General features: G+C 39.6%; 1 protein-coding gene across 5 annotated transcripts in view; it reads left to right on the top strand.

Annotated features, from left to right (window-relative positions):
• DENND5A (DENN domain containing 5A) overlaps positions 1-26,618 on the top strand; it is a 100,684-nt gene that overhangs the window by 16,353 nt on the left and 57,713 nt on the right. For 4 of the 5 annotated variants that reach the window (XM_064577089.1, XM_064577086.1, XM_045894176.3 and 1 more), the window contains exons 2-3: positions 24,221-24,292; positions 25,055-25,164. The exons of the other annotated variant lie outside the window; for it this stretch is intronic. In XM_064577089.1, the coding sequence (XP_064433159.1) occupies positions 24,221-24,292; positions 25,055-25,164 (182 nt within the window). The remainder of the gene's footprint in view (positions 1-24,220; positions 24,293-25,054; positions 25,165-26,618) is intronic. 5 annotated transcript variants of the gene reach the window in all.

Below are 26,618 nucleotides of genomic sequence, written 5' to 3'. Positions count from 1 at the left end.
GGTAATAGTACTACATAATTCTCATTTGGACCTGTTAGCAACCACATGAGGTAAGTTCTGTTATTTTTTTGCACTTTATATGTGAGGACACTGATGCACGGTATGGTTAAATAACTTGCCTGAGATTGTTCAGCTATTATGTGGGAAGATTGGGATTCAAACTCAGATCTGTCAGAATCTAGAATTTACTTTTTTTTAGGAATTAAACTTTATTGATATCAATATAGAATACAGTAAAGTGCACATATCCAAGTGTACACTGTGATGTATTTTCACAAACTGATGTGTTGCCAGCACCTCAGAATCCTTTCTTGTGCCCCTTCCAGTCAGTATTTGCGCTCTCACTTACCAGAGGTAACCACTGTTCTGACTTCTAACAGCATTGATTAGTTTTGCTTGTCTGTACTTTAAATGTAATCAAATGCTGTGCTTTTTTGTGTCTGGGTTCTTTTGCAAGCATCATGTTTGAGAGATTCATTCATATTGTTAAAAGTTGTTCTAGATTGTTCATTCTCACTGCTGTATAGTTTTCCATTGTGTACCTCTACCACAGTTTATCTCCCAGTTCTACTGTTGATGACACTGTGGGTAGTTTCTAGATTTTGAGTATTAACAATAGTGATATATTATGAATATTACTGTATGTGCCTTTTTGTGAACATGCCCTTTGGTCTGTTGGGTGGGTGTTTACCTAGAAGTGGAATTGCTGGGTTATAGATACTCGGTTTTAGTAAATACTGCCATACTGTTGTCCACTGTGGTTGTACCAGTTTACATTCTCACTTGTAGTGCATAAGAGTGTAGGTTGCTCCCTGTCCTCATCAATACTTGGCATTTTCCTTCCTTTTTGTTTTAGCCATCTTGGTGGTTGTGTAGTGGTATTACATTACATAAATTTGCATTTTTCTGGATGACTAATGAAGTTGAGCACTTCTCTAAAAGTTTATCAGACATTTATATACCCTCTTTTTTAGAAGTAACCAAGTCTTTTGGCATTTTTCTTTCAGGTGGTCTTTTTTTTTTTTCTTACTGACTTAGTGGAATTCTTATTTGTTCTAGATAGGAGTTTTTTTCAGTTATATGTACTGAATATATCTCCTCCTAATTTGTTTCCTTTTCATTCTCTTAATGGCGACTTTTGAAGAACAAAAGTCTTTATAGTATCCGATTTATCACTTTTCTCTCTTTATGTTTAATGCGTTTTATATTCTGTTTAAGATATGTTTGCTGTTGCAGAGTCACAAAGATGTTCTGTGTTTCCTACCAAAGGCTTTATTGTTCTGTCTTTCACATTTAGATTTGCAGTCTCAGAGCTAACCCTCTTAATCACTATACTGTGACACTACTCTGTACTGCCTGAAAAAAGCTCTTCTGCTGTGCGCGTGGGCATGCGCATTGGTGCCACTTTTCAACATTCTACAGAGTGGAAGAGAAACATTTCCATTGCTGTCACAGCTGGACCAGTAGTACAACAGTGCTTTGATATGACCAAGTACAGTGCTTTTGATAGACGTTTAGTAAAACAAATGCTTGTCTTTGTGCTTTCATTTAGTACCAGCTGGTAAAATTTTAGTGTTTAGGAAACTGTAAAAAAAAAAAAGAATATTACTATAAGATGTCTTAAGGTAAAGAGAATTCACCTCTGTTATTGAGGGTAACCTGATAGGAGGCTCCCAAATTCTTAAATCTTCTTGTACACTCTAGGGGAGGTGAGGGGGTGATCCTTCATTATAAACTGTGGTTTGAAATTTGGACTTAGGGATATGTTAGTGTTAGTGTTCTTGGAACAGCCATGTTTGCTGCTCTGGGCTCTGCTTTGGGCAGATATATGTTGTCACTTTTATGCAGTGGAGGCTTCCTTCTTGGGAAGGATTTGGGAATTCCTAGGGCATTTCTGTGCCATTTTCATGGTTTAAGATTTAGAGGTGACTCTTGCATGTATGGCTGTCCTTTTGGGAGGAAAAGAGCTAATATTTGTTGAGTAGGTCTTGTGCTCTGTACAAGTATGTCACTTTACATAAGTTAACTCAGTCCCTCAATAGGCCCATGAAATAAGCATTATTATCCCTATGTTAAAGATGAGGAAACTGAGACTTGAAGAGAGACCTTGGGCAGGTTACTTAAAATTCAGCAAGACATGCAGCTAGTATTTGAATCTAGATTTGCCTGTCTTTAAAGTCCAGTTTCTTCTACCACAGTGTATATATAACAGGATATAATGTAGTACCTTCCTAGCTTCATCTGAAGAGAGGCCTCTGCAGATTTGTGAGGCCCATCTGCCCAAAGAGGAGATACAGATTTATTCATATGTGTTCATGAATTCCAGGAGGGGTTGGTTTTTAATGATAATTCTTTTTAAAGATTTCATTTATTTGAGACAGAGAGAGAGAGCACGAGAGTGGGGAGGGCCAGAGGGAGAAGCAGACTCCCTGCTGAGCAGGGAGCCCGACATGGGGCTCGATCCCAGGACCCTGAGATCATGACCTGAGCTGAAGGCAGACACTTAACTGACTGAGTCACCCACGCGCCCCTTTAATGATAAATATTTATGTCTCTCTAGCACTTAGTATAGAGCTGTGTAAATAGTAGGAGCTCAGTCAAGATTGATAAATTGCTTGAGCATGGAATAAGGTAGTAATGTAGTAGAATGGCTGAGAGTGTGGTAGACAAGTTCTCTATCCTATGGTGGCTGAGTGGAGAAAACATCACAGTACTTATATTTATAGCTTGGATTTGGTGGGAGGGTGTGAGTAAGAGTGAGGTTTTGGGTGAATTGTTTTAAGTGTCTTGCACATTCAGTAAATATTCGTGGGTTGATATGTTGATGAATTTTGGGGATATTTTCACCTGGAGGGAGAATTTGAATTTTTGGCTTGCACATTTTCTTCTGTTTCTCCATGGTAGCAGAGGTGTATTTATTTTTAGAGTTCTTTAGCCTTATTTTGTAATAGATTGGCTAGTTTGGTTTTTGCTGTGTGGTAAAAAGAACTGTCTTATAATTAGCATCTCTGCTTCCTCTAACAGTTTTATGAATTTGTTTTGAAGAACCTAAAAAGAAACAAACTAAAAGAAATATACGTTGTGCTAAATATTTCTTCAAGAAGGGCATTTTATGCTAGGTAGCAGTCTAAATGTGGAATCCCAAATAACGACATTGGAAAAACAAAATCTCCAAGACTGAAATGGCCCCAGGAGCTCCTCCCTGCATTGTCATGGTAAATTATCTATAGATTGGAAAGGGTAGAACTGAATTATGAGAGGAGACCCAAACCTGAGACCATTAAGTATTTATATAGGAGCATTTAATTCCTCTGAATGAATTCAGGTCTCTCTTTTTAAAAAAATTTTATTTATTTATTTGTCGGGGGAAGGGAGAGAGAGCACAAGCACAGGGAGCGGCAGGCAGAGGGAGAAGCAGGCTCCCTGCTGAGCAAGGAGCCCGAGGCAGGACTCTACTTCAGGACCCTGGGATCTTGACCTGAGCCGAAGGCAGATGATTAACCGACTAAGCCACCCAGGCGCCCCTGATTTCAAGTCTATTGACCCAAACAAATTATACCCCAGAGTTCTGTAAGAGTACTGGGATGAGATCATTTAATTGCTGTCAGTCACATCTAAGGAATATGGAATTACCACAAAAAGACATATTTTCAAGACTGAGAAGGTAAGAGTTTGACATTTCTAGTCAAAATCTAGAATAGTTGATTAAGGATATGGTATGACGATTTAGAAAAGGAAACTGATTATTAAGAGCCAACACAGGCCCACTAGGAACATGTTAGGTCAGACTAACTACATTTTCTTTATTAAGGGGGAGTAGACTGGTAGAAGGGGTGAATAACTTGCACCACCATTTTTGGATTCAGGAATGGTTTGATGGGAATGATTAGGATAGACATGGGGATAAGAGACAGATTTGAGCTGTATGATGAAGGAGGTGATGCAAAAGTAGCAGTATAGAAAGATGTTCCAAAAAAAATAAAGTGTGACTTAATAGGAACACTAAAATGTAAGGCTTTTAGGGGCACCTAGGTGGCTCAGTTGTTAAGCGCCTGCCTTCGGCTCAGGTCCTGATCCCAGGGTCCTGGGATCGAGCCCCGCATAGGGCTCCCTGCTCGGCAGGAAGCTTGCTTCTCCCTCTCTCACTCCCCCTGCTTATGTTCCCTCTTTCGCTGTCTCTCTCTTTGTCGAATAAATAAAATCTTAAAAAAAAAAAGTAAGGCTTTTAGTTGGCTGCAACTTTGATTTATGTCAAAAAATTGTGATTTTAGGGCGCCTGGGTGGCTCAGTTGGTTAAGCGACTGCCTTCGGCTCAGGTCATGATCCTGGAGTCCCGGGATCGAGTCCCGCATCGGGCTCCCTGCTCGGCAGGGAGTCTGCTTCTCCCTCTGACCCTCCCCCTCTCATGCTCTCTCTCTCTCATTCTCTCTCTCAAATAAATAAATAAAATCTTTAAAAAAAAATTGTGATTTTAGCTTGCATTAATAGATATTGTCAGAGAAGTGGTTAGTCCTGTTTTAAATGATGTTAGTTAGACGACACCTAAAGAGAGTACTGATTCTAGTTCTAGGAGCTAGGGAGGTGAGGGAACTGAAAACCATGTCATAGGAATTACATTCAAAGGAGCCGACTTGTTTTATGACCAGTAAGTGGCTCTGACAATAGGTCCCACAGAAGAGTTTCAGCAGAACTTGGAGTTGCAGAATTGGCAACAATGTTGGAATACTGTAGATTTTGATAGCACTCACTTGAATAAATGTAGATTGGCTTATCAGGCAAAGAAGCCTATGAAGGTCATTCTAAGCAGAGAATAGCATCTAAAAAAGAATGAAGGCATGATAAAGCATGCCATATTTTAGGAACTACAAGTGAGTTGGTGTGGATAATGTCTAAAGAGGGAGAGAAGGGATGGATAGGAGGTTAAGACTGGGAAGTTGGCAGGTGCCTTATTGAAGGTGGGGGAACTGGAGCCCAGGAAGATAAGAGTGATTTGCATGAGGTTTGATTGTATTTTTTTTTTTTAAGGTTTGATTGTATTGAACCAGGAGGAATTCCAGGCTTTCTTACTTCCCTTCAAGAGCTCTCTCACTCTCTTCCTTTAGGTGTGTTGTTTTAGGTTTACTTTAAAATGGTCAGGGTATGCCCTCTGTTTATAAAAGGATTCTAAATAATCACACAAGACTATCTTTTACATTCTTCAGCAAGCTAAAGAAACTTTTTTTTTTTTAAGATTTTATTTATTTATTTGACAGAGAGAGCACAAGCAGGGGGAGTGGCAGGCAGAGAGAGAGGGAGAAGCGGGCTCCTTGCCGAGCAGAGAGCCTGATGTGGGACTCAATCCCAGGACCCTGGGATCATGACCTGAGCCATGAGCCATCACGACTGAGTCACCAAGACACCCAAGCTAAAGAAACTTATCAGAAAAACTATGACCTATAAGCAGTAGGTTGAAGGGTATAAACAATCCCAGTTACTATGTTTTGTTTTGTTTTTTTTAAAGATTTTATTTGTTTATTTGAGAGAAAGAGAGACACGCTGAGGGAGAAGCAGGCTCCCTGCTCAGCAGGGAGCTTAGTGTGGGGCTGAATCCCAAGAAGGCAGATGCTTAACCAGCTGAGCCACCTAGGTGCCCCATCAGTTATTATGGTTTTAACTTTTAGAGACAGGCAGGCTATAGTCTAGGTTATGCTAGAATCAAGAACTTTTCCCACTTTACCATGCTATTTGCTTAGAAGAGGATTTTTTCTTTGCCTAGTTCAAATGATAGATGCTAGGATGTACAATTGCACCTATAGTGATCCAGCAGTTAATAGCTGTGCCAAGAAGATGTGTTTATCAAGACCTTGTGATAATTTTGGTTGTGATTGATGTGGTTGTAGCTTATTGTTCCACTGCAGGCAGGGTTGAATTTCATGAGAAGCAGGTTCTTGAGGCCTCTCTACTTGTTTTTTAGTCAGGGTTCTATCCAAGGTTGATATCTAGCCTGTATACCATATGTGTACGGCTAGTGTTTATTCTCATTGGTTGGTGTCCACACTGCACTAATAGTTAAATATTTTGAAAATCGTGTCTACCTCTAACATCCCTCTTCTATTATAAGCCAGACCTGAAGTTTCTCTAATTTGTTTGTGGTTTGTTTATAAAGAGAAATTGTCTTTTTCTCCTCACGCTCTTAACTTTATAAAAAAAAAAATTCCTAGAAACAATTTTCCCTTACATCCACTTAGTGATTTGTTTATTTAATTAATTTATTTTTTAAAGATTTTATTTATTTATATGAGAGAGAGAGTGTGTGCACGAGCGGGTTGAGGGGCAGAGGGAGAAGCAGACTCCCCACTGAGCAGGAAGCCCAATGTGGGGCTCGATCCTGGCACTCTGGGATCACGACTGAGCCGAAGGCAGACGCTCAACCGACTGAGCCACCCAGGTGCCCCCACTTAGTGATTTAAAAGCTAGTTTCAGGGGTGCCTGGCTGGCTCAGTCTGTTAAGTGTCCCACTCTTGATCTCAGCACAGGTCTTAATCTCAGGGTTGTGAGTTTAAGCCCCGAGTTGGGCTTCCCACACAGCATGGAGCCTACTTAAAAAAACAAACAAACTGATTTCAAACATTTATGAGACAACCAAGGAAATTTGAACACTGACCAGAGATTTGTCATTAAGGATTTTTTTGGTTAAAATTTTCTAGGTGAGGGGCGCCTGGGTGGCTCAGTTGGTTAAGCCTCCAACTCTTGATTTTGGCTCAGGCCATGATCGCAGGATTGTGAAGTCAGGTCCCCATAGGGCTCTGCACTTAGCACCGAGTGTGCTTATGATTCTCTCCCTCTGCAGTGCCCCCCCCCAACACTTACACTCACTCTTTATCTCTCTCTCTCTCTTTTTTTAAAGATTTTATTTGTTTATTTGTCAGAGAGAGAGACCACAAGCAGGGAGAGTGGCAGGCAGAGCAGGCAGAAGGAGAAGCAGGCTCCTAGCCGAGCAGGCAGCCCGATGCAGGACTTGTTTCCAGGACCCTGGGATCATGACCTGAGTTGAAGGCAGATGCTTAACAGACTGAGCCACCCAGGTGTTCCCTCGCTCTTTCTCTCTTAAAAAAAAAAAAAAAAAAAAGTCTAGGTGTATTCATTGTATTATGATTATATTAAAAGGAATAAAGGCCTTTTAGAGACACATGCTGAAATATAGATAAAATGATATGTCTAGATTTGCTTTAAAATAATTTGGTATGGGAGAGTACAGATATAAAGTAAGATTGGAGATGCATTGATAATTATTGAAACTGGGTGATGGATACATGGTAATTCATTGTACTTTTCATAATAAAAAGTTAGGGGTACCTGGGTAGCACTGTGGGTTAACCTTTGGACTCTTGGTTTTGGCTCAGGTCCCCAATCTGGCCTCTGTGCTCAGTGGGGAGTCTCCTTAAGACTCTGTCCCCCTCTGCCCCTCCCTGGCCCCACCCCCTGTTCTCACTCCCTCTCTCAAATAAATAAATCTTTAAAAAAAGTTAGAAGCTTTTGTCCTTCAAAAACACCTCTGCATTAATAAAATTATAATTAGGTTTCTAAAAATTCTTAAAGATATATCATTGGTGGTTATAACTTCTGATTGCCTTACACTAATTAGAAGTATAACTTGAGATTAATATACTTCCAGCCAAAGGCAAAGAAATTTGACCTTTTAGTAATATTTTCACATAATTTCAATACAGCTTTTTGAAATATTAAAAATGACACCCCTCTCCTATCCTTACTATTTCCTTTATCAATCTCTAGGTGGGAGCCATTGTCTCTAAAAAATTTTATCAACCTTGTTTGTATCTAGAGTTCTTATTATTTTTTTAAAGATTTTATTTATTTATTTGACAGAGAGAGAGACAGCGAGAGAGGGAACACAAGCAGGGGGAGTGGGAAAGGGAGAAGCAGGCCTCCCGCGGAGCAGGGAGCCCGATGTGGGGCTCGATCCCAGGACCCTGGGATCATGACCTGAGCTGAAGGCAGACGCTTAACGACTGAGCCACCCAGGCGCCCCATTATTATTATTATTATTTTAAGATTTTATTTATTTGAGAGAGAGAGAGCGCCCGTGCATGCATGCACGAGGGAGGGGGAGGGACAGAGGGAGAGAGCAAATCCTCAAGCAGGCTCCCTACTGAGTTGGGAGCCCAACCCAGGGCTCCATCCCAAGACCCTGAGATCATGACCCAAGCTGAAATCAAGAGTCAGGTGCTCAACTAACTGACTGAGCCATATAGGCACCTCTGTATCTAGATTTCTTAACTATAATTAATAAATGTTTCTCATTTTCTTTTTTTTCTGTGTGTATTGCTTTAATGGTTAGATTATATTCCATTGTGTTGATGTACCAAACTATTGTTTTGTTATATATTTGCTTTTCTTTTTCTTGTAGTGTAAATAGCTCTACTATGAGAAAGTGCCTTATTTATTTACTTATTTATCAGAGAGAGAGAGAGAGCACAAGCAGGGGGAGCATCAGGCAGAGGGAGAAGCAGACTCCCTGCTGAGCAAGGAGCCTGATGGGGGACTTGATCCCAGGACCCTGGGATCATGACCTTTAGCCGAAGGCAGACGCTTAGCCAACTGAGCCAACCAGGTGCCCCCAAATTGCTTTTTTTTTTTTGAATGCTATTGAAGTGCTATTTTAGTGGTTGCTATTTTTTTTCTGGTGCCTTTTAGGTGGAATTTTAGTGGATTTAGCAGCAGATTAAAGGATTTTTTTTTTTTTTTTTTTTTACAGCTTTTATGATGTCATGCTAGTTTGGTTGAGCTTGTGTCAAAGGTGTCACTTTGTGGGTTGGAACCTTTTCAATGTTTAATTCTCTGACTCCCATACCAAAGTTTTAAGGCGTATTAACAGTCTGGAGAAAAAGAATAATTTTTGTTCTCTTCACAAGAATTGAGCTTTCATTGAAAGCAGGTGGAAGGATGGAAATGAATTAACTGTAAATCTTCCCTTTAGTGAAGTCACAGTTTAGTATAGTACTGCCATTTAGTTCTGTCAGAGAGTACATGCTACCAGATCAGGAGAACAGTCACGTATGTTGGCAGTGATTAGGGAAAGCTGCATAATAAAGGTGACATTTGAACAAAGTCTTGAAGGACAGGAAGGACAGGAAGGACTTAGATCTAGAGGATGTGAATGGGGATGGGTAAAAGGTAGATCAACAAGGAACTCTTGGGCATGTTGAGGCACTATCGAGTCATCCTGTTTGACTAGAAATATGCGATTCAGAGGATAGTAATGGAGGCTAGGGGGAACAAATAAAACAACAAGGACGTGTCAGGTAGGCTGTATGACCAAAGAATAGTGGGGGAATGGAGAGATGATGGTATTTGACTGTAACAGCTTTACGGCTGGTAGCTGCCCCTGTTGCCTCCTAAGTAACTCATTTGCAGGACAATTGCTACCCTGTTAGTCATTCTGCCAGGGTCCTCAGTTTAGCATTTAGTAGACCTAATGTTTTTCCAGGAAAAGGAGGGTCAGCGTTTGTAGGGTTGTTGATGTTAATGGAACTGATTAGTTTTCAGAGTGTGTCCAGACAAGAGAGCATGAGAAATACAGAAGATGCTGGAGGAGAGCAAGAACTGAGGTTGAGAAAGGTGGAGAGAAAGAACGGACATAGCAGTTGCTCCTCTGGCTCTTTCTAAGAAGCTTTCACCTAAAGCTCTGGCAACAGTGGTGGCTTTAAGTCTTGGTTTTCTTCCAAGGATTGATAGAAGACCTTAGCCTCATGTCTGCTCTTACTAAGCTCACTTACTGGCAGGTTGTCTCCTCCCTTCTCCAACCTCCACCACTCACCATTTTAGCCTCATTTGTTTCTCTTCCATCCCAGCTGCAGGAGGCTCTGAGGGGCCCTGTGCTAGAGGGTCCTAACTGCTAGCGGGTAGGGCAGCTTGGAGAATGGTGTCGCTGGGTGCACTGAAAGGATCCAGGGGATTTTGGGTTGTGTTGCCTTTAGTTAGGGAGGAACCCTCTCATGAGCTGTGGGTTGAGAATACTACTCTGTATTACAGTAGAAAATTTGTGGTTTTATGGCTTTTTAGACTTTTTGATGAAGATTACTTACCCGTAGAATATTCCTTTCCTTACACCAAACTTGTACTTCTTGACTGCTCTAAATTCTAATGTTCTGAGAGACATCCACTCGGTGTCTGGAGGGGTTTCTAATCCCATTTTGTGTCCTACTCATTGAATGATTATCTCTGAGCCAGTTTCCTTATCTGTAAAATCTCTCTTAGGGTTGTGATGAAGCTTCATGAAATAATATATGTGAAAGTGGTTTCCGTGGATTCCAAGTGGTACATACATATATTTTTTTTCTTTTGCATTAAAGGTTTCTCATTTCATATAATACAGAGAGGAGGAAATGTGCACAGTAGTTGCAGTACAGAAATTAGGAATTAGGTTAGTATTCTAAATCAGTTAAAAAGTATCTTCTTCATCAGCCAGGAGAAATGCACTATTAAATTATTTATATATATTCTTTAGTGCAATCACTTTATCATAGAGATTGTACATGGTCATAGTAGGAAGTTCAGAAAATACAGAAAAGTATAAAGAAAAAAATAGCAATCACCCATACTTCCACTTTCCAGAAGTCATATAACCACATTTAATATTTTGTGTATTCCTTTTTATAATTTTTTTGAGTTAAATTAGTTAAAATATCATATATTTCAAGTAAGCTATCATTCTTGTAATTTATAAGAAAGTTATTGCCATAGGTGTATAAGAACATCTATTCTTTTCTTTTTTAAAAAATATTTTCTTGGGTGCGCCTGGGTGGCTCAGTCATTGGGCGTCTGCCTTCGGCTCAGGTTGTGATCCCAGGGTCCTGGGATCGGGCCCCGCATCGGGCTCCCTGCTTGGCGGGAAGCCTGCTTCTCCCTCTCCCATTCCCCCTGCTTGTGTTCCCTCTCTCGCTGTGTCTCTCTGTCAAATAAATAAATGAAATCTTTAAAAAAAAATTTTTTTTCTTGGGGGATGCCTGGGTGGCTCAACCAGTTGAGCATCTGCCTTCAGCTCAGGTCATGATCCTAAGGTCCTGGGATAGAGTCCTGCATTGGGCTCCTTACTCAGCGGGGAGCCTGCTTCTCCCTCTGCCTGCCGCTCCCCCAGCTTGTGCTCTCTCTCTCTCTCTCTCTCTCTCTCTCGGATTTAAAAAAAATTTTTTTTCTTGGGACACCTGGGTGGCGCAGTCGGTTAAGCATCTGCCTTTAGCTCAGGTCATAATCCCAGGGTCCTGGGATCGAGTCCCACATCGGGCTCCCTGCTCAGAGGGGAGGCTGCTGCTTCTTCTGCCTGCCCCTCCCCCTGCTTGTGCTCTGTTTCACTCTCTCTCTCTCTGACAAATAAATAAATAAAATCTTTAAAAAATATATTTTCTTTTTTTATTTTAAGTAGGCTCCATGCCCAATTTGGGGCTCGAATTTAAGACCCTGAGACCAAGAGTTACATGCTCTGCCAATCAAGCCAGCCAGGCACCCCAAGAACATCTATTTCTTTGCTTCTTTTAATGTTCTGATTTAAATTTTTTTGTGCAATTTTTCTTATATGTAATCTTATTTTTTGAGGTAGGGTATAAAAACCACTATCTTCAGTATTTCATAAGCTCTGCAGAATAAGGTATTAAGTTTCTTTTTTTTATAAAGATTTTATTTATTTATTAGAGAGCGTGTGATAGAGAGCATGAGCAGCAGAGAGGTGCTGAGGGAGAGGGAGAAGCAGACTCCCCGCTGAACAGGGAGCCCGAAGTGGGGCTCAATCCAGGACCCTGGGATCATGACCTGAGCCGAAGGCAGATGCTTAACGACTGAGCCACCCAGGCGCCCCAGTATTAAGTTTCATCAGAGTTACATTCTCTAGGCTTTTAAAGTACTTTAACTGTGTCTCTATTTCCTTTCCTTTTTTTTTTTTTTATTCCTACCTGATGATATCCAATCAGGAAAACTGTGTTAATCTGCTTCATTACTCTCTACATTTCTTCTCTTTGAGATTTGCATCATCTGAAATTTTCGTGTGTGTGTGTGTGTGTGTGTGTGTGTGTGTGTTTAAATACGAGTCTTGTAATTTGTCCTTTGGGTGGGACTTAATATGGATACCATTAAAGCAGTGGTTTATGCAAGTTTTGGGTTCGTAAATCTCTTTGAGAATCTGATATAAGCTGCGGATTCTTGCTGTAGCTCCATCAGCCTGGGTTGTTTGATGTCTTGGCTTGTTAAGCTTATTGCACAGTGAACACCTTGGGATGTCCCTTTACTTTATCTTGGAGTTATCCTTTGCTGCTCTCTTGTGATGGATCCAGTTTCCTGAATCCCATATGTACATCTTTCCTGGTTAATCTCTAGTTTTGGCAGAGCAGCTTTTTAATTTCCACAAGCTCGTTGTTGTTTGTCTTTTAATTTTAAACAGTTTTATTGTGATGAAGCTTACATACCATAAAGTGACTCCATATCTCTCCATTGCAGGCAGCCACAAATGTACTTGTCTCTGTGGACTTTCTTATTCTGGACATTTTATTTAAATGGGATATAATTTTTAAAACCTTTTCAGTAAACTTCTTATTTTAGAGTAGTTTTTTCCAAAAGGAAGACTACAGAGGTAAATGCCATTCTCATCATATTATATTAAAAATACATGCATATTGGGGTGCCTTGGTGGTTCAGTCAGGTAAGCATCCAACTCTTGATTTCGGCTCAGGTCATGATCTCAGGGTCGTGATATTGAGCTTCACTTTGGGCTCCACGCTCAGCAGGGAGTCTGCTTGAGATTCTCTCTCCTTCTCCTCTTCACTCTCCTCCTCCACCACTCCCTTTCTCTCTCTCGCTCAAATAAATAAATCTTAAAAAAAAAAAGAATACATGCATATTATTAACATGACATCACTGTTGATGTTAATCTTGATCACCTGGTAGTGTTTGTCAGATTTTTCCAATATAAAGTTACTCTTTTTTCCTATGAGCAGCCCATACTTAAGGGGCAGGGAGTTATTTTCAACCTCTTTGAGAGCCTAGTGTCTGTATTTGGTGTTCTTCAGCACAGGAAATTTGTCTATATTCTCACCCTATTTATTTAATCATTTATTTATATTAATATGGACTCATGGATATTTATTTTTAACTTTGGATTAGAATTCAATGTTTTTATTTTGTTCTAATTATTCTAGCTTTGGCCATTGGGAGATCTTTTAGTTGGCCCCCGTGTCTCTTTGATGTGCCCCTGTCATCATGGGTTTTTGAGTATTTCCTTACTTTTTGGCATTGCAAAATGCTCCAGGCTCCTCCTATGTATGCCCTCTTCCAGTTAAAGAACGAGCCATTTCTGTAAGCAGTCCTGGTTCTTTTTATTGGTGAATGGCATTAGAAACCAAGATCTGGGTGCTAGCTAGGCTGTCTCTGGGGTGTTGTTGCTTCTAGGCCCTAGGATAGTACTTTTTGAAGCTTTCTTTTTTCTGCATCATTTTCTGTTTCCTCAAAGTTGCATTGACTGGCAAGAGGTGTCTTTCACTAATCTTAGAGCCTTTTCCCAAGTGTCTCATGATCTCTGGCTGTCCATTTACACTTAAGAATAATGCATCAAGAAGCAGATTGGAAGCTTGATGTTCATGGGGAGAGGGATTGGTTTCTGAGAGTGTCACTGGCTATATGGTTTCTTCCCTGGAGTATGAAGGTCTCTAGGTCTTTTTTCTTGGGCTGGTCAGATTCATAGAAAACATTCCTCTAAATCTCTGCCTCAAGGGCATAATCCTACCTGCCAACTTTGTGAGAGCCAAGTAGTGGAAGAGCACTGGGGAATCTCAACATTCAGTATGTAAAATTTTTGTTTTTCTGTTTTTAGAATGATACCCTTGCTCTCAGCTGTGCCTGTGGTTTCCCAGCTGTTGATGCTTGATACCTCAGCTATAATCCCAAGTATAGATATACCCATTCTTTTTAAAAATTTTATTTTTCAATTGAGATATAATTGACATATAATATGGTATTAGTTTTAGGTGTACAACATGATTTGATATATGTATATATATTGCAAATGATGATCACAGTAATTTTGGTTAACATCCATCACCACATAGTTTCAATTTTTTTTCTTGTGATGAGACCTTTTAAGATCTACCCTCTTAGCAACTTTCACATATACAATATTGTTAACTGTAGTCACCATGCTGTACATGACATCCCCAGGTCTAACTTATTTTATAACTGGAAGTTTGTACCTTTTGACCACTGTCACCTATTTCACCCACCTCACTCATTCTTTTATTTATCCCTTGTAAAGAATAAACTACCAGTTTTCTTCTGGTATGTTGGAGGCTGCACAGAGTGGGGAGAGTCTGGGGTGGGGTGGGGTCTAGCTGGTTCTTTTATTTAAAAAAAATGAGTTATAATTCATGTAACATAAATTAACCATTTTAAAGTGTACACTTCAGTGGTTTTTAGTTTATTCACTGTTGTGGAGCGATCACCATTATCTAGTTCCAGAACATTTCCATCATCCCAAACAAACTGCATACCTATTAGCAGTTAGTCCCCTAGCAACCACTTTCTGTTTCTATGAATATGCCTATTCTGGATATTTCATATAAATGGAGTAATACAATATGCAGCCTTTTGTGTCTGGCTTCTTTCACTTAGCATAATGTTTTCAAGGTTCATTTGTGTTGTAGCATGTAACAGTACTCCATTCCTTTTAATGGCTGAAGAATGTTCCATTGTATAGTTCTACAACAATTTATCTCTTCATGAGCTGATGCCAGCTGGTTCTTCAATAGACTTTCAACCAGTCCTTGTGTTTTCAGTTCCCCCCCCCTTTTTAAAAGATTTTATTTTTTTATTTGTCAGAGAGAGAGAGAGCGCAAGCAGGGGAGTGGCAGGCAGAGGGAGAAGCAGGCTCTCTGCTGAGCAAGGAGCCTGATGTGGGACTCGATCCCAGGACCCAGGGATCATGACCTGAGCCAAAGGCAGACGCTTAACCGGCTGAGCCACCCAGGCATCCCTTTAGTCCCATTTTTATCCCCACTTCCAGAAGTGCCTGATGCTACAAGTTCCTGAGCTTTTTGGAGGTTATATTATATCTTAGCTTTCTTTAGTCTGCTGTCAGGAACCACTCATCCGTCTGCTTTCCAGCTTCTAAAATTTTGTTGCTGTCACCTTCACTTTCATTCTGTGGCTATGCTCCCCTGACCCCCACCCCTCTACTGTTGTTTTTGTGGGGTTTTGGGAAGAGAGGCAGCAGAGGGAGAACTAATGCATGCCTTCTCACAATTTATTTTATTTTTTATTTTTTAAAAAGATTTTATTTATTTATTTATGAGAGAGAGAGCGAGAGCACAAGCAGGGGAGCAATAGAGGGAGGGGGAGAAGCAGGCTCCCCGCTAAGCAGGGACCCTGACTCGGGGCTCCATCCCAGGATGCTGGGATCATGACCTGAGCCAAAGGCAGATACTTAACCGATTGAGCCACCCAGGCACCCCTGCTGCTCACAGTTTAAAAGGTACAGTTTCCATGCTGGGTCAGACTTGAGGCCCAACTGTTATTAAGTCATGAAATGATCAAGCTGGAAAAACCTTTATAGATTAGCAACTTGACCTCTACTTCTTAATCTTTCAGGTGAGGAAAGTGAGACCCACAAGACTCAATAAATTGTGTAGGTCACACAACTAGCGAGTAGCCAAGGTAGGACCTTAGCTCTGTCTCCTGCCTTCTAGGCTAGTTGCTTACTGTTAATTTAGGCTGATTATTTTAAAATTTGGTATTGAGGAGAGCATGAAGATTGTTCATATTTGTCCTCTGCTATTTCTTTCTTGGAGATCCCAGTCCACTGGGTTTGCCTAAGTCCATTTTTCTGGAGGGGCTAGCTTTTAGAGAAAAGTGCCTATGTACACGTATAACCGCTGGGAGTCCTTACTCTGTTAATAATTCAGTACAGTATGTACTGTATATAATTCAGTACAGTATATGTGTATCCAACTCACACGACAGTGTTTGTTAGACCGGTCTGAAAGAGTATGAATTTGACAGCTTGTTGCTTCCCATACTAAACAGAGCAAATTATGTAAGTTCAAGATGTTAGCTCAACAGATGTGTGTCCTGCCAGGGTTTTTGGCTGGGCTAAAAGGGAAGCAGTGTCTACACTTGATATCTTGCTACCAAAGTCTCGTCCTAGCTGTTGTTTGGAGCAGTCCTGTCTGGATAGGTTCTCAAACCCTAGATTCTTGTTAAAACTGGGTACATAAGAGGTATTAGATGCAGGAGTTGGACTAGATGTGGAGCAGCCTGGAAGATGTCAAGCAGGAGGCAAAACATCAATAAAAGTAATGGCTATATACCGAAATCTGATGTTATCTGACAAAATATGTTGAGAAAGAAAGTGAACAGATTTATCTCAAGGGGAAAACAAAGAGGTAACAGGTGGTTTCTGTTGCTTTCATTGAAAAGTCTGGTGAGCAACTTTTCTGGGTTAGTGCCTTAGATAGAAGAGGCCTTGTGGTGTGTCCAAAGTCGGGGGCAGCTCACTCCCTGCATTCTGGGTATTTGTGAATGTCTGACTCCAGAGCACACGTCAGCTGGTGATATGGGCGAAGGTACAGCTTCTCTCTTCAAGGAGCAGGTACCCTCTCTATGCCGCAGGACCTATAAACTTACCTCAATTTCATATGAAGAAGAGGTGACGGCGAGTGATGAGTAGAGTATAGTGTTAGATGGTTTTCTGTAGCTACCAAAACTCAGCTAGTCTTACTGTGTTTTTTAAAGCTGTCCCCATTTAAAAACTGCTGATAGTAATGAAATAGTCACCTAAAAGGAGTAGCAAGGTTAATTTTTGTTTAGTTAGAAATTTGCATTCCCTTCTCTTATTACACTGTGCCCCATCAGTCAAAGATGATAGGAGATGATCTCTGATTTATTCAAGAGTTCAGAAAATTATCTGAAAGACAAGGAGGATTGAAATGCTGAGGCAGCAAGTGAATTGGTGAAACACAAGCTGATTTTTCAACATGTACCAGATAGAAGTATGAGTTGATAGTAATACTATTTCGATGGGCAGTCTGTTTTAGGAGTGTTTATAACAGGAAAAATACAGTGACATGTTTTAGTGCAGGAAGTAAACTGATCATAGAATGAGTGGCCCTGAAGTGGTCACCAGTGTCACCAGCAGGATCAATTTTAGGACATCCCAGAATGCCAGTATGCAAATGATGGCATAATAACCTGGTTGTATCCATTCCCAGAGGAAGAAAATTCTATCACTCTTGGCTGTAGATAATGTGAATTAGACCCTATAGGATTGGTGTGGATATGGTGAGGTGTGAGGTAGCCCAGATGTGACCCTAATGTCCTGGAGTGAGGGATAGCTCAGCTGCCTTTGAAGAGTTTGGTCCAAGGTATAACTTTGGATATTTGAATTGTATTGCCTGAAGCCTCTGCTTTAAAACCTTAACAGGTTGTTAAAAACATTAAATTTTTTTAAATTAAAAAATATACTTTTTAAAAACATTAAACTTTTTGAGGTAATTTCAGATTCATATGCAGTTGTAGGAAATAATACAGAAATGACACTCTACCCTTTACCCAGTGGTAACGTCTTGCAAAGCTATTGGATGATCTTACAACCAGGATATTGACATTAATACACTCAAGAAACAGAATAGTTCCATCACCATAAGGATTCTTGGGTATTGCCCTTTTATAGAACCCTCCTCCTCCCCATCTCTGACGTCTGGCAACCATCAATGTGTTCTTCATTTCTAAAATTTAGTAATTTCAAGAATGTTGTATAAATGGGATCATATAGCATGTAAGTTATTGGGATAGGCTTTTCTCACTTGTTTAGTACAGGTCTGCAAGCAATTAATTATCTTAGTTTGTTTTACTTGAAAATATTTTTATTCTGCCTTCATATTTGAAGGATTTTTTTTTTTTTTTTCCTGCTTATAGAATTCTGGGTTGACAGAGTTTTGTTTGTTTCAGTACTTGTATGGTGTTGTTCCATGTCTTCTAATCTCTGTTGTTTCTGGTAAGAAAGCAATGGTAATTTCAGTCATTTCTTTAATGTATCATGTTTCTTTGTCTCAAGATTTTCTCCTTAATAATCTTTCTCTTTTTTTTCCCTTTCTTTAAAAGTTTGACTGTGGAAAAAAAAAAAGTTTGACTGTGATGTACAATTTTTTATTTTCTTGGTATGTGTCCTGCTTAGAATCCACTGAGCTTTTTGAATCTGTAAATTTATGTCTTTTACCAAAGTTGGGAAATTTTTGATCGTTATTTCTTCAATTAAAAAAAAGTTTTTTAAACCTCATTTGCTGTCCTTTTCTTCTGGGGCTCCAATTATATATATATTAGACTTGTTGCCCCACAGATCTCTGGGGTCATCTCCCATACTCTCCTTTCTCTCCCGAATTTTTTTTCTCTCTGTTCTTCAGATTGGATACTTTTTGTTGATCTCTTTATTTTTTTATTTTTTATTTTTAAGTATTTATTTATTTGACAGAGAGAGACACAGCGAGAGAGGGAACACAAGCAGGGGGATTGGGAGAGGGAGAAGCAGGCTTCCAGCGGAGCAGGGAGCTCGATGTGGGGCTTGATCCCAGGACCCTGAGATCATGTCCTGAGCCGAAGGCAGATGCTTAACGACTGAGCCACCCAGGCTCCCCATCTTTATTTTTTAATAATTTTTTAAAAGTAGGCTCTGTGCCCAGTGTGGGGCTTGAACTCACAACTCTGAGATAATGAGTCTACTAACTAAGCCAGCCAGGCACCGATCTATTTAAATTCACTAACTCTTCTGCATCTCCAATCTGCTGTTAAGCCCATCCTCTGAATTATAGAGTCTATTTTGCTGTTGAGATCTATTTTTTCATTCATTATGGTCATAGCTGATTCTTTCTCTCTCTCTCTCTCTCTCTTTTTTTTTTTAAAGATTTTATTTCTTTATTTGACAGAGAGAGACACAGCGAGAGAGGGAACACAAGCAGGGGGAGTGGGAGAGGGAGAAGCAGGCTTCCTGCGGAGCAGGGAGCCCAATGCGGGGCTCAATCCCGGCACCCAGGGGGATCATAACTTGAGCCGAAGGCAGACACTTAACGACTGAGCCACCTAGGCGCCCCTCTTTCTCTCTTTTTAAGTTTTATTTATTTAAGCAATCTCCAGTCTCAGTGTGGCGCTTGAACTCACAGCCCCAAGATCAAGAGTCACATACTCTACTGTCTGAGCCAGCCAAGTGCCCCGATCATAGCTGTTTTAAAATCTTTGTCTGCTAACCCTAATATTTGGATTAAGTCAGGGTCAGTTTCTGTTGATTGATTCTTCTCTGGAGAATAGATCATGTTTTCCTGTTCCTGTTGATAGACTCTTCTCTGGAGAATAGATCATGTTTTCCTGTTTCTTTATATGCCAAACAATTCTGTTGAGTTGTGTCCTTGATACTGAATATGATACATTGTAGACACTGGATTTTTCTTCTTCTTCTTTTTTTTTTTACCTTCCTCTAAAGAACATTGAATTTTGTTTGTTTTGTTAAACTCTGTTCCCGTGCAGTGAATGGCAGTTTAAATCTCAGTTCAGTTCTTTTAGCCCTAACTTGGTTGCTTGAAGTCTGTTCCATGCATGCATAGTTTAGGGATTAGCCAGCCATTTGGGCAGAATTTATACACAGAGTTTGAGGCACCTTCTTTTGGTTCTCTTTGGAATTTCCCTCCCTCACTTCTCTGTTGTGGTTGCCTTAAAGTCTGTCCTCTGGTTTGTGAAGCTAGTAAGACTGTGGGTTTTTGGCTGAATTTTAGCCATCTTTCATGGCACAGACTGGGACCTGGATGGCCAAAAGCCGTAACAGGAGACACTTGCTTGGTGTCATTACCTTTTTCCAAGTTTTGACCCTCTCTCTTCTGTCATAATCTGCCTTTTTGTTCCCTAGTACTTCAGGTAGTTGTTTATATTCTGTCCAGTGTTCAGAGTTATCTGCAAGAGAGTTGGTCTCATAGAGCTGCTCTTCCATGACTGGAAGCAGAACCGCCATCATGCTAGATATAAATTCTTCTTTCTTCTTTCTTCTTCGATTTTATTTATTCATTTGACAGGGAGAGACAGAGCGCACAAGCAGGGGGGAGCAGCAGGTGGAGGGAGAGGGAGAAGCAGGCTACCTGCTGAGCAGGGAGCCTGATGTGGAGCTCCGTCCCAGGACCCTGGGATCATGACCTGAGCCAAAGGCAGATGCTTAACCAACTGAGCCACCCAGGTGCCCTAGATATAAATTATTCTGTTGACAAAGTCAGTTTTTTTCATTTGTAGTTTCACAGATGTTTGTATTATCCTTCCCATCTCTTCTAAGAGACCAGATATAAAAATGCCCTTAACTCTTGCTCTTTTTTTTTTTCAAACTTCAAATTTTATGTAAAGCTTCTTAAGTGTATGTGAACTCTGATTACTGATAGGTTTAGAAATTGAAATACTTTTATTTGGTATATCTAATCCAAGATAGAGGTATAACAGATGTGTCCCATAAGCGCTTTCCTAGGAAGTGATGATTACTTTTATTTTTCTTTAATCTAAGCTAACACTATGTTCTGGAGAAGCTTTGTGTAATTTAACATAAACCAGGTGGGGATTTGACTGTATTGGGTCTTTTTCACGTAGCTCTTTGGAACATGTGTTTTCTTATCTGCACTACCATTTTAAAACTATCACTGTTTCCCACAGATGTAATACATCTATTATAAATGTGTAACTTTGAGATTTTGGTGAACTTTTTTTTTTTTTAAGATTTTGTTTATTTTAGAGAGAGAAAAAGAGCGAGCCTGAGTGGGGGGTAGGGGGGGAGGGAGGGGAGAGAGAATCCCAAGCAGACTCCCCACTGAGTGCAGAACCTGGTGTGGGACTTGATCTCACAACCCTGAGTTCATGACCTAAGCTGAAATCAAGAGTTGGATGCTTAACCAACTGAGCCCATCCAGGCACCCGAATGTCTAGTAATTTTATTTATTTATTTTGAGAGAGAGAGAGAGTGTTGTGAGTGAGCACATGGGCAGGGGGGCAGAGAGGGAGAGAGAGAAAATCTCGAGCAGTCTCCTCACTGAGCACGGAACCTGATGTGGGACTGGATCTTACAACCCTGAGATCACGACCTGAACCATAATCAAGAGTTGGATGCTTAACAACTGAGCCACCCAGGCTTCCCTTGGTGAACATTTTCTGATGACGTTTCAGATGACTTCAAATACAAGTTTTGAGGATAAGATTTTTTTTCTTTTTTAACTCATTCACATATGTGTGTATGTGTAAAGAGAGAGAAGTTTGCATCTACAGGCTTCTTATGATAAAAAAGGAGAAAATAATGTCATCATTAACCCAGAAAGCAGTTATTTAATAGTGCATATATTTTATTTTAGACTGCATGTAAACCTACCCATTTAGGTTAATCTGTAAGTGGTGAGATGTTTGCTGCCCAAATTGGAGAAACATTTGGAGTTGTGGCTTCTGACTTTTTTGGGTCATGGAACCCTTTGAGAATCTGATGAAAATTGTGTTTTCTCTTTAGAAAAATGCACATATTTTCATACAAAACTTTGTAAATCATTTCAGAGAGTTTAGGGGTTCCTTTGAAGCTTCTCAGTTGTAAGCATCCCTTATTTAGGATTATTCAAATCAAGCTAGTACCAACAGGCTAATAGCAATACAAATGTCAGTTTGTTTCTGGCTTGGTCAAAGCAGAGCAAGTAAACAAAGAACCTGTCAGAAGTCCTTGTAAGGTGTGCAGGCTTAAAAAAAATCTGTTACGATTTATCTGAATTGTACTTCCTCAGGGACAGATTCACAAAGATAGACTGACACCTAGTTGACTAATTTTTAAGTTGCTGTTAGAAATGGGCCTTAGTTCTGGTATCCAGACCTGCTGACATTTGTGGACTCTGTATGTGTTAGGTGAATAAGTAATTACTTTTTCCAGGACAGTAGGCCAGTTGTGGTTGCAATGTCTTATTCCTAATATTGTTTGAATTTCCAGAGGTCTAAATAATTGGAGACTTAAAGGACATATGTACCGGTTTCATGAGGTGGGTCTGTGTAGATGTTCTGGAGGCATTAAGTCTCTACTGCTTATTCTCAAAACTTAGCCCTCAGCAAATGATGAAAGACTGAATTGTTTTAATAAAAATATCTTAGGTTTGTGAATCCCCTTCCTCTGTGACTTGCCTGACACTCTATATAGGGTGCTGTAATGAACATGATTTGGTCTCAGGGCTCTCATACTGCTTTACACACCCCCTTTCCCCTTGCAGTGCAAATACTATGCTCCCGATACTGGTCCAGTCTAATACACAGAAGGACTTATGTCTAAGATTGGCAGTCTCCGTGGTGCCTTTACTGACTCTTTAACAAGAACCTGACTCCTTAACAAGAAATCTTTACTTAGCTTGTTTGAAGAAGGGGTGGGAGGTGAAGAGGTGGTGTGGAGGATAGAGGATCTAAAGACCACTTCTCCTTGTGATTCATAACCTCCCCCTCCTCTTTGTCTATACTTCAGGTCAGTTCATCATTTTCACCTCTGGCCTTTTCTCAGTGGTTGTTTAAAATGGTCTGTTCCATCCTTTGAATGCTCATTATGTCTTGGAGTCACCTCATAACCATCTTAAAAAAATACCCTTCTCTAAAGGCTTTCATTAAAGACAGTGGAAACTGCCCTGATTCCTGTTTCTGTTCAAATATGTTGTAGTTTTTCGTGAGGGGATTTTCTGGCCTAGTAAGGAAGAAATGAGCGAACTGACAACTAAAAGTGAAGAAGCTTAGGAGGAAGACATAGTTATCTTCTCAGAACTGAATACAGTTTAAATATATATTCTGAGACTTACAGACTGTAGACAAGATCATTATGTCGGCTGCTTGCTGTTTAATTTTTTTGTACAGTAAGTGCAGCCTTGGCATGGGTGTGTTCTTCGCCGGTGTTATTGAAAGCTTGAGACTAACTGTACATAGCCGTAGGGGCTTTATTGCTACCACTGTTACCAGCTGCCTGCTAATTTTGCCAGTCTTCTTTAGTGAGGATTACCAAATGTATTTTGAGAGATGAAATTTGCTGGAAAAGAGTTTCAGAAAACTCAGTTTGGAAGAAGCAGGAAATGAGAGGAATTGAAATTGTGTTACTAGCTTTACTAACAGAAGGAAAGTTGAGTCTTGTCAGAAGTTGAAAATTATGAATAAGTGGGCTTCTGATGATGATGATGGACAAAACCCGAGAGAAAGTGGAAGTGAATGTTTTAGTTATAAATGATAACTTTCTGACTGGAATCATTCTTAATTTCTGGAACAAGTACCTTAGAATCACTGTAAACTCTTTAGAAACCTAAGATGCTTCTGGGATGATTTAGAGTGAAGAACTATGCAACTTTAGGATTTTTATCCCAGACCTGTGTTGGAAGAATGCATCTTCCTTAATCACCAGCTCCTTTGGGTTCCAAACTAACTCAGAAAAACTATAGTTAGAACAGAATTTATATTATCAACTAGAACATGTGAGCAGGATCCTGTGCAAGTGTGCTCTGAATGGTTGGACCACAGAGACTAAAGATCTGGAGCCTCCCAGATAGTAACCTCCCTGTGAAATGGTTATTTGTGTATGTTCTTTTTTCCTATACATTTGAGAGTAAGGTCCTGAGGATAGGTGCTTCCTTTTGTTTGTCTCTATCCCCTCAGTACCTAAGGCCCTTGTATGACATGATTACTCAATAAATATCAGATTCATTCGAATTGTTTTTGATCATGTTTTCCACATATTTTTCCATGACTCCTACTACATTTATTTGTTTGAAATATTTAGGTACATTTAATTTGTCCCCTATTCCCTAACTCCTTAGGAAAAGCAGTATTTGGGGCAGGATACTTTGGGATAAAGTATCAAGTGACTTTATAGTAATTTGATATCTGTTGAGCTCTTCATGTCATTATGCTGTATTGTAATGTTTTTTCGAACTGTGAATTGTGTTAGTAGTTTTAGTTAGTTTGGTTTTAATGATACAGAGTAGAAATTATGAAAGGGCATCACACAGAGTAAGGGTAAGTATTATTTTGTGAAATTTGTTTTAGGCAAATTTATATGTACACATCATTTATGTATTTATTGCTTCATGACGTAACATTTGTTTCATACTGGAGTCATGGTCAAAAAAGTTTGAATACTATTGCTTTATTGTAATACTCTGTTATTTCATTTATCATATAGCATTATGCCAGTACATACAGGCTTCTAAAGCCAGGGATGGTGCCAGCCCTTTCATTTCCAGTACGACTGAAGGTAAAAACAAAACAAAACTGAGAACACCCAAACCTTTCTGGTGGCGTTTACATGTCTTTACAAAGTGGTATTTTGTACCTTTGACCTTCTAACTTTCTTGTGCCTTTTTTGGACCAGTAGGTTTTTCATATTTGTGTCCGTCTAGGTGGTGGGTTCTTTGGTTCTTCCTCTTTTCACTTGAATGTTCTTTATTTCAGTATATTCTAACGTTTTTAGGGGGAACGGGGAAACAAAGTAGAATTTTAGAAATTTCAAATGATTCTGAATTGACAAAATATCTCATTAGATTTACCCTGAAATATGCTTTTTTAATGTTCTTGAATCTTTTAGTCCCTTCGTGTTTTTTCAGAGATCATAGAAATGCATACTTTATTCTGAATTTAAAATAATTTATGCTTCTATGATATCAGTTGATTTTAAGCAAACTAAATGTGGTTTACAGGAAAAAAGATGGATATAATCCTTTGTCATTTCTTGTGCTATCTCCACTCTCCCAAGAAGATTAACCATTGGATTTTAGTAATAACTCACTTTCAAGAAAAGAAAAGATAGCTAGTGATGTCCACTATTAACCGTGCTAAACTTTTTCAGCTTCTTTACTTACCTAATAACTTTGATACCTTTCCTGTTCTTAGATGGTTGGCATACTAACCCCTTTGCCTTTACTTCTGTACCTTGCTGGACTACCAAGCTCAGACAATCGTAACGCTGTGATTTTGAGGGACTCTGTAGAGATGATTTCCTTCATTCTTTTTCTTGCAGGAGAAAATTTTGAGCAGACACCACTGAGACGAACATTCAAGTCTAAGGTCCTTGCCCGATACCCTGAGAATGTAGAATGGAATCCCTTTGACCAAGATGCAGTGGGAATGGTTAGTATTTGTTAGCTGCAAGTATGAAATAATTTACAAACTAATTTACAGTAGAATTGTGAGTTCAGACTGGTAGCAGCAGTTCCACCAGCTACCAATAACTTTTGAAGAAGGGGTTGTGTGCATATTATTCATGATTCTGCATTTTGGTCAACATATCAAATATGCTGAAAATCACAATGTTTCTGTTTTGTCAGAACAAATGCATAGTAATGGTTCAGTGAACTTTGAGGTACTGAGCTATTGGTTGCTTATAGTACTGAGATTACATGATGAGTCTGATTTAAAGCAGTTTTCTCTCAATCTTGGTTGTTTATATCTGGGTGATATGACAGAAATGGATATTTTGTTTCATCCTATTTTAGATAGGAGAGCATTTTTTTTTTTTTTAATTTGAGAGAGAGAGAGCGCACAAGCTGGGGAGAGGGGCTGAGGGAAAGAGAGAAGCAGACTCCCTGCTGAGCATGGAGCCCAATTTGGGGCTCAATCCAGGACCCTGAGATCATGACCTGAGCCAAAGTCAGACGCTTCATTGACTGAGCCACCCAGGCACCCCAGGACAGGGGCGTAAATCTCACGTAGAATACTACTATGAATAATCTAACCTTTATTGAGTATTCACCTTGTACTAGGCACCATGATAAGCATTTTACATGAATTAATTCATTTAATCTTCACAGTACCCCTTATGTAGATGATGCTAAATAAACACACACACGCACACACAGATACACATATATTTTATACATGAGGGAACTAAGATTCAAAGAGGTTAAGTAACGTGTTCAAGAGGTTAAGTAACGTGTTCAAGGTCACATGGCTAAGAAGCAATTGAGCTGCAATTTGAGAACTATATCATAGTCTGGTTCCAGTGCCATGCTCTTGATCACATCTTTGTACTACCTGTATTAATTTTTAATAGCTTCTTTAAGTTTTTAGAGGATGATCTTGTTTGATGCATTTAATAACCCTGTGAAGTAGGCAGAGTAAATTATATTATCTTCATTTCACAGATGAGGAAACTGAGTCTTAGTTTTGAGTTTTTTGACTCCTAGTCCAGTGCTTATTTCATTGTAACGTGCTGTATTCTAGAAACACCTAGGTTTGGGGAAGTCAAGTCCAAAGGTAATGGATATAACATAATGTAGGTCCTTTTATTTGTTAACCCCAGGCCACTAGGAGATCATTTGTATAGCTAGGTTTATATAGAACTGGAAAATGGGGACTGATTGATTTAGGTCAGTTTGATTAGCTATCCAGGTTTCTTTATATAACCCATCTGAGTTAAAGTAAAAAAAGTGCATCTTTATCCTGATTATGTCATCTCCTTGCTTTATGTGAAATGCTCCCTTTTTTCCTATGAAAAGAGAAGGTTCTCTTGATGACAGAGTTTTGTGACCTGATAGAGTCTAAAACTTTGTTTATTTTTAGGTACAAAGTTGTATCTGTCTAGT

Source organism: Mirounga angustirostris, unplaced genomic scaffold, assembly GCF_029215605.1.
Source record: "Mirounga angustirostris isolate CCGP_5_RB_7025 unplaced genomic scaffold, mMirAng1.0.hap1 SCAF_13, whole genome shotgun sequence".
NCBI classification, from domain to species: domain Eukaryota; kingdom Metazoa; phylum Chordata; class Mammalia; order Carnivora; family Phocidae; genus Mirounga; species Mirounga angustirostris.
This window is presented reverse-complemented; position numbering and strand designations above follow the sequence as displayed.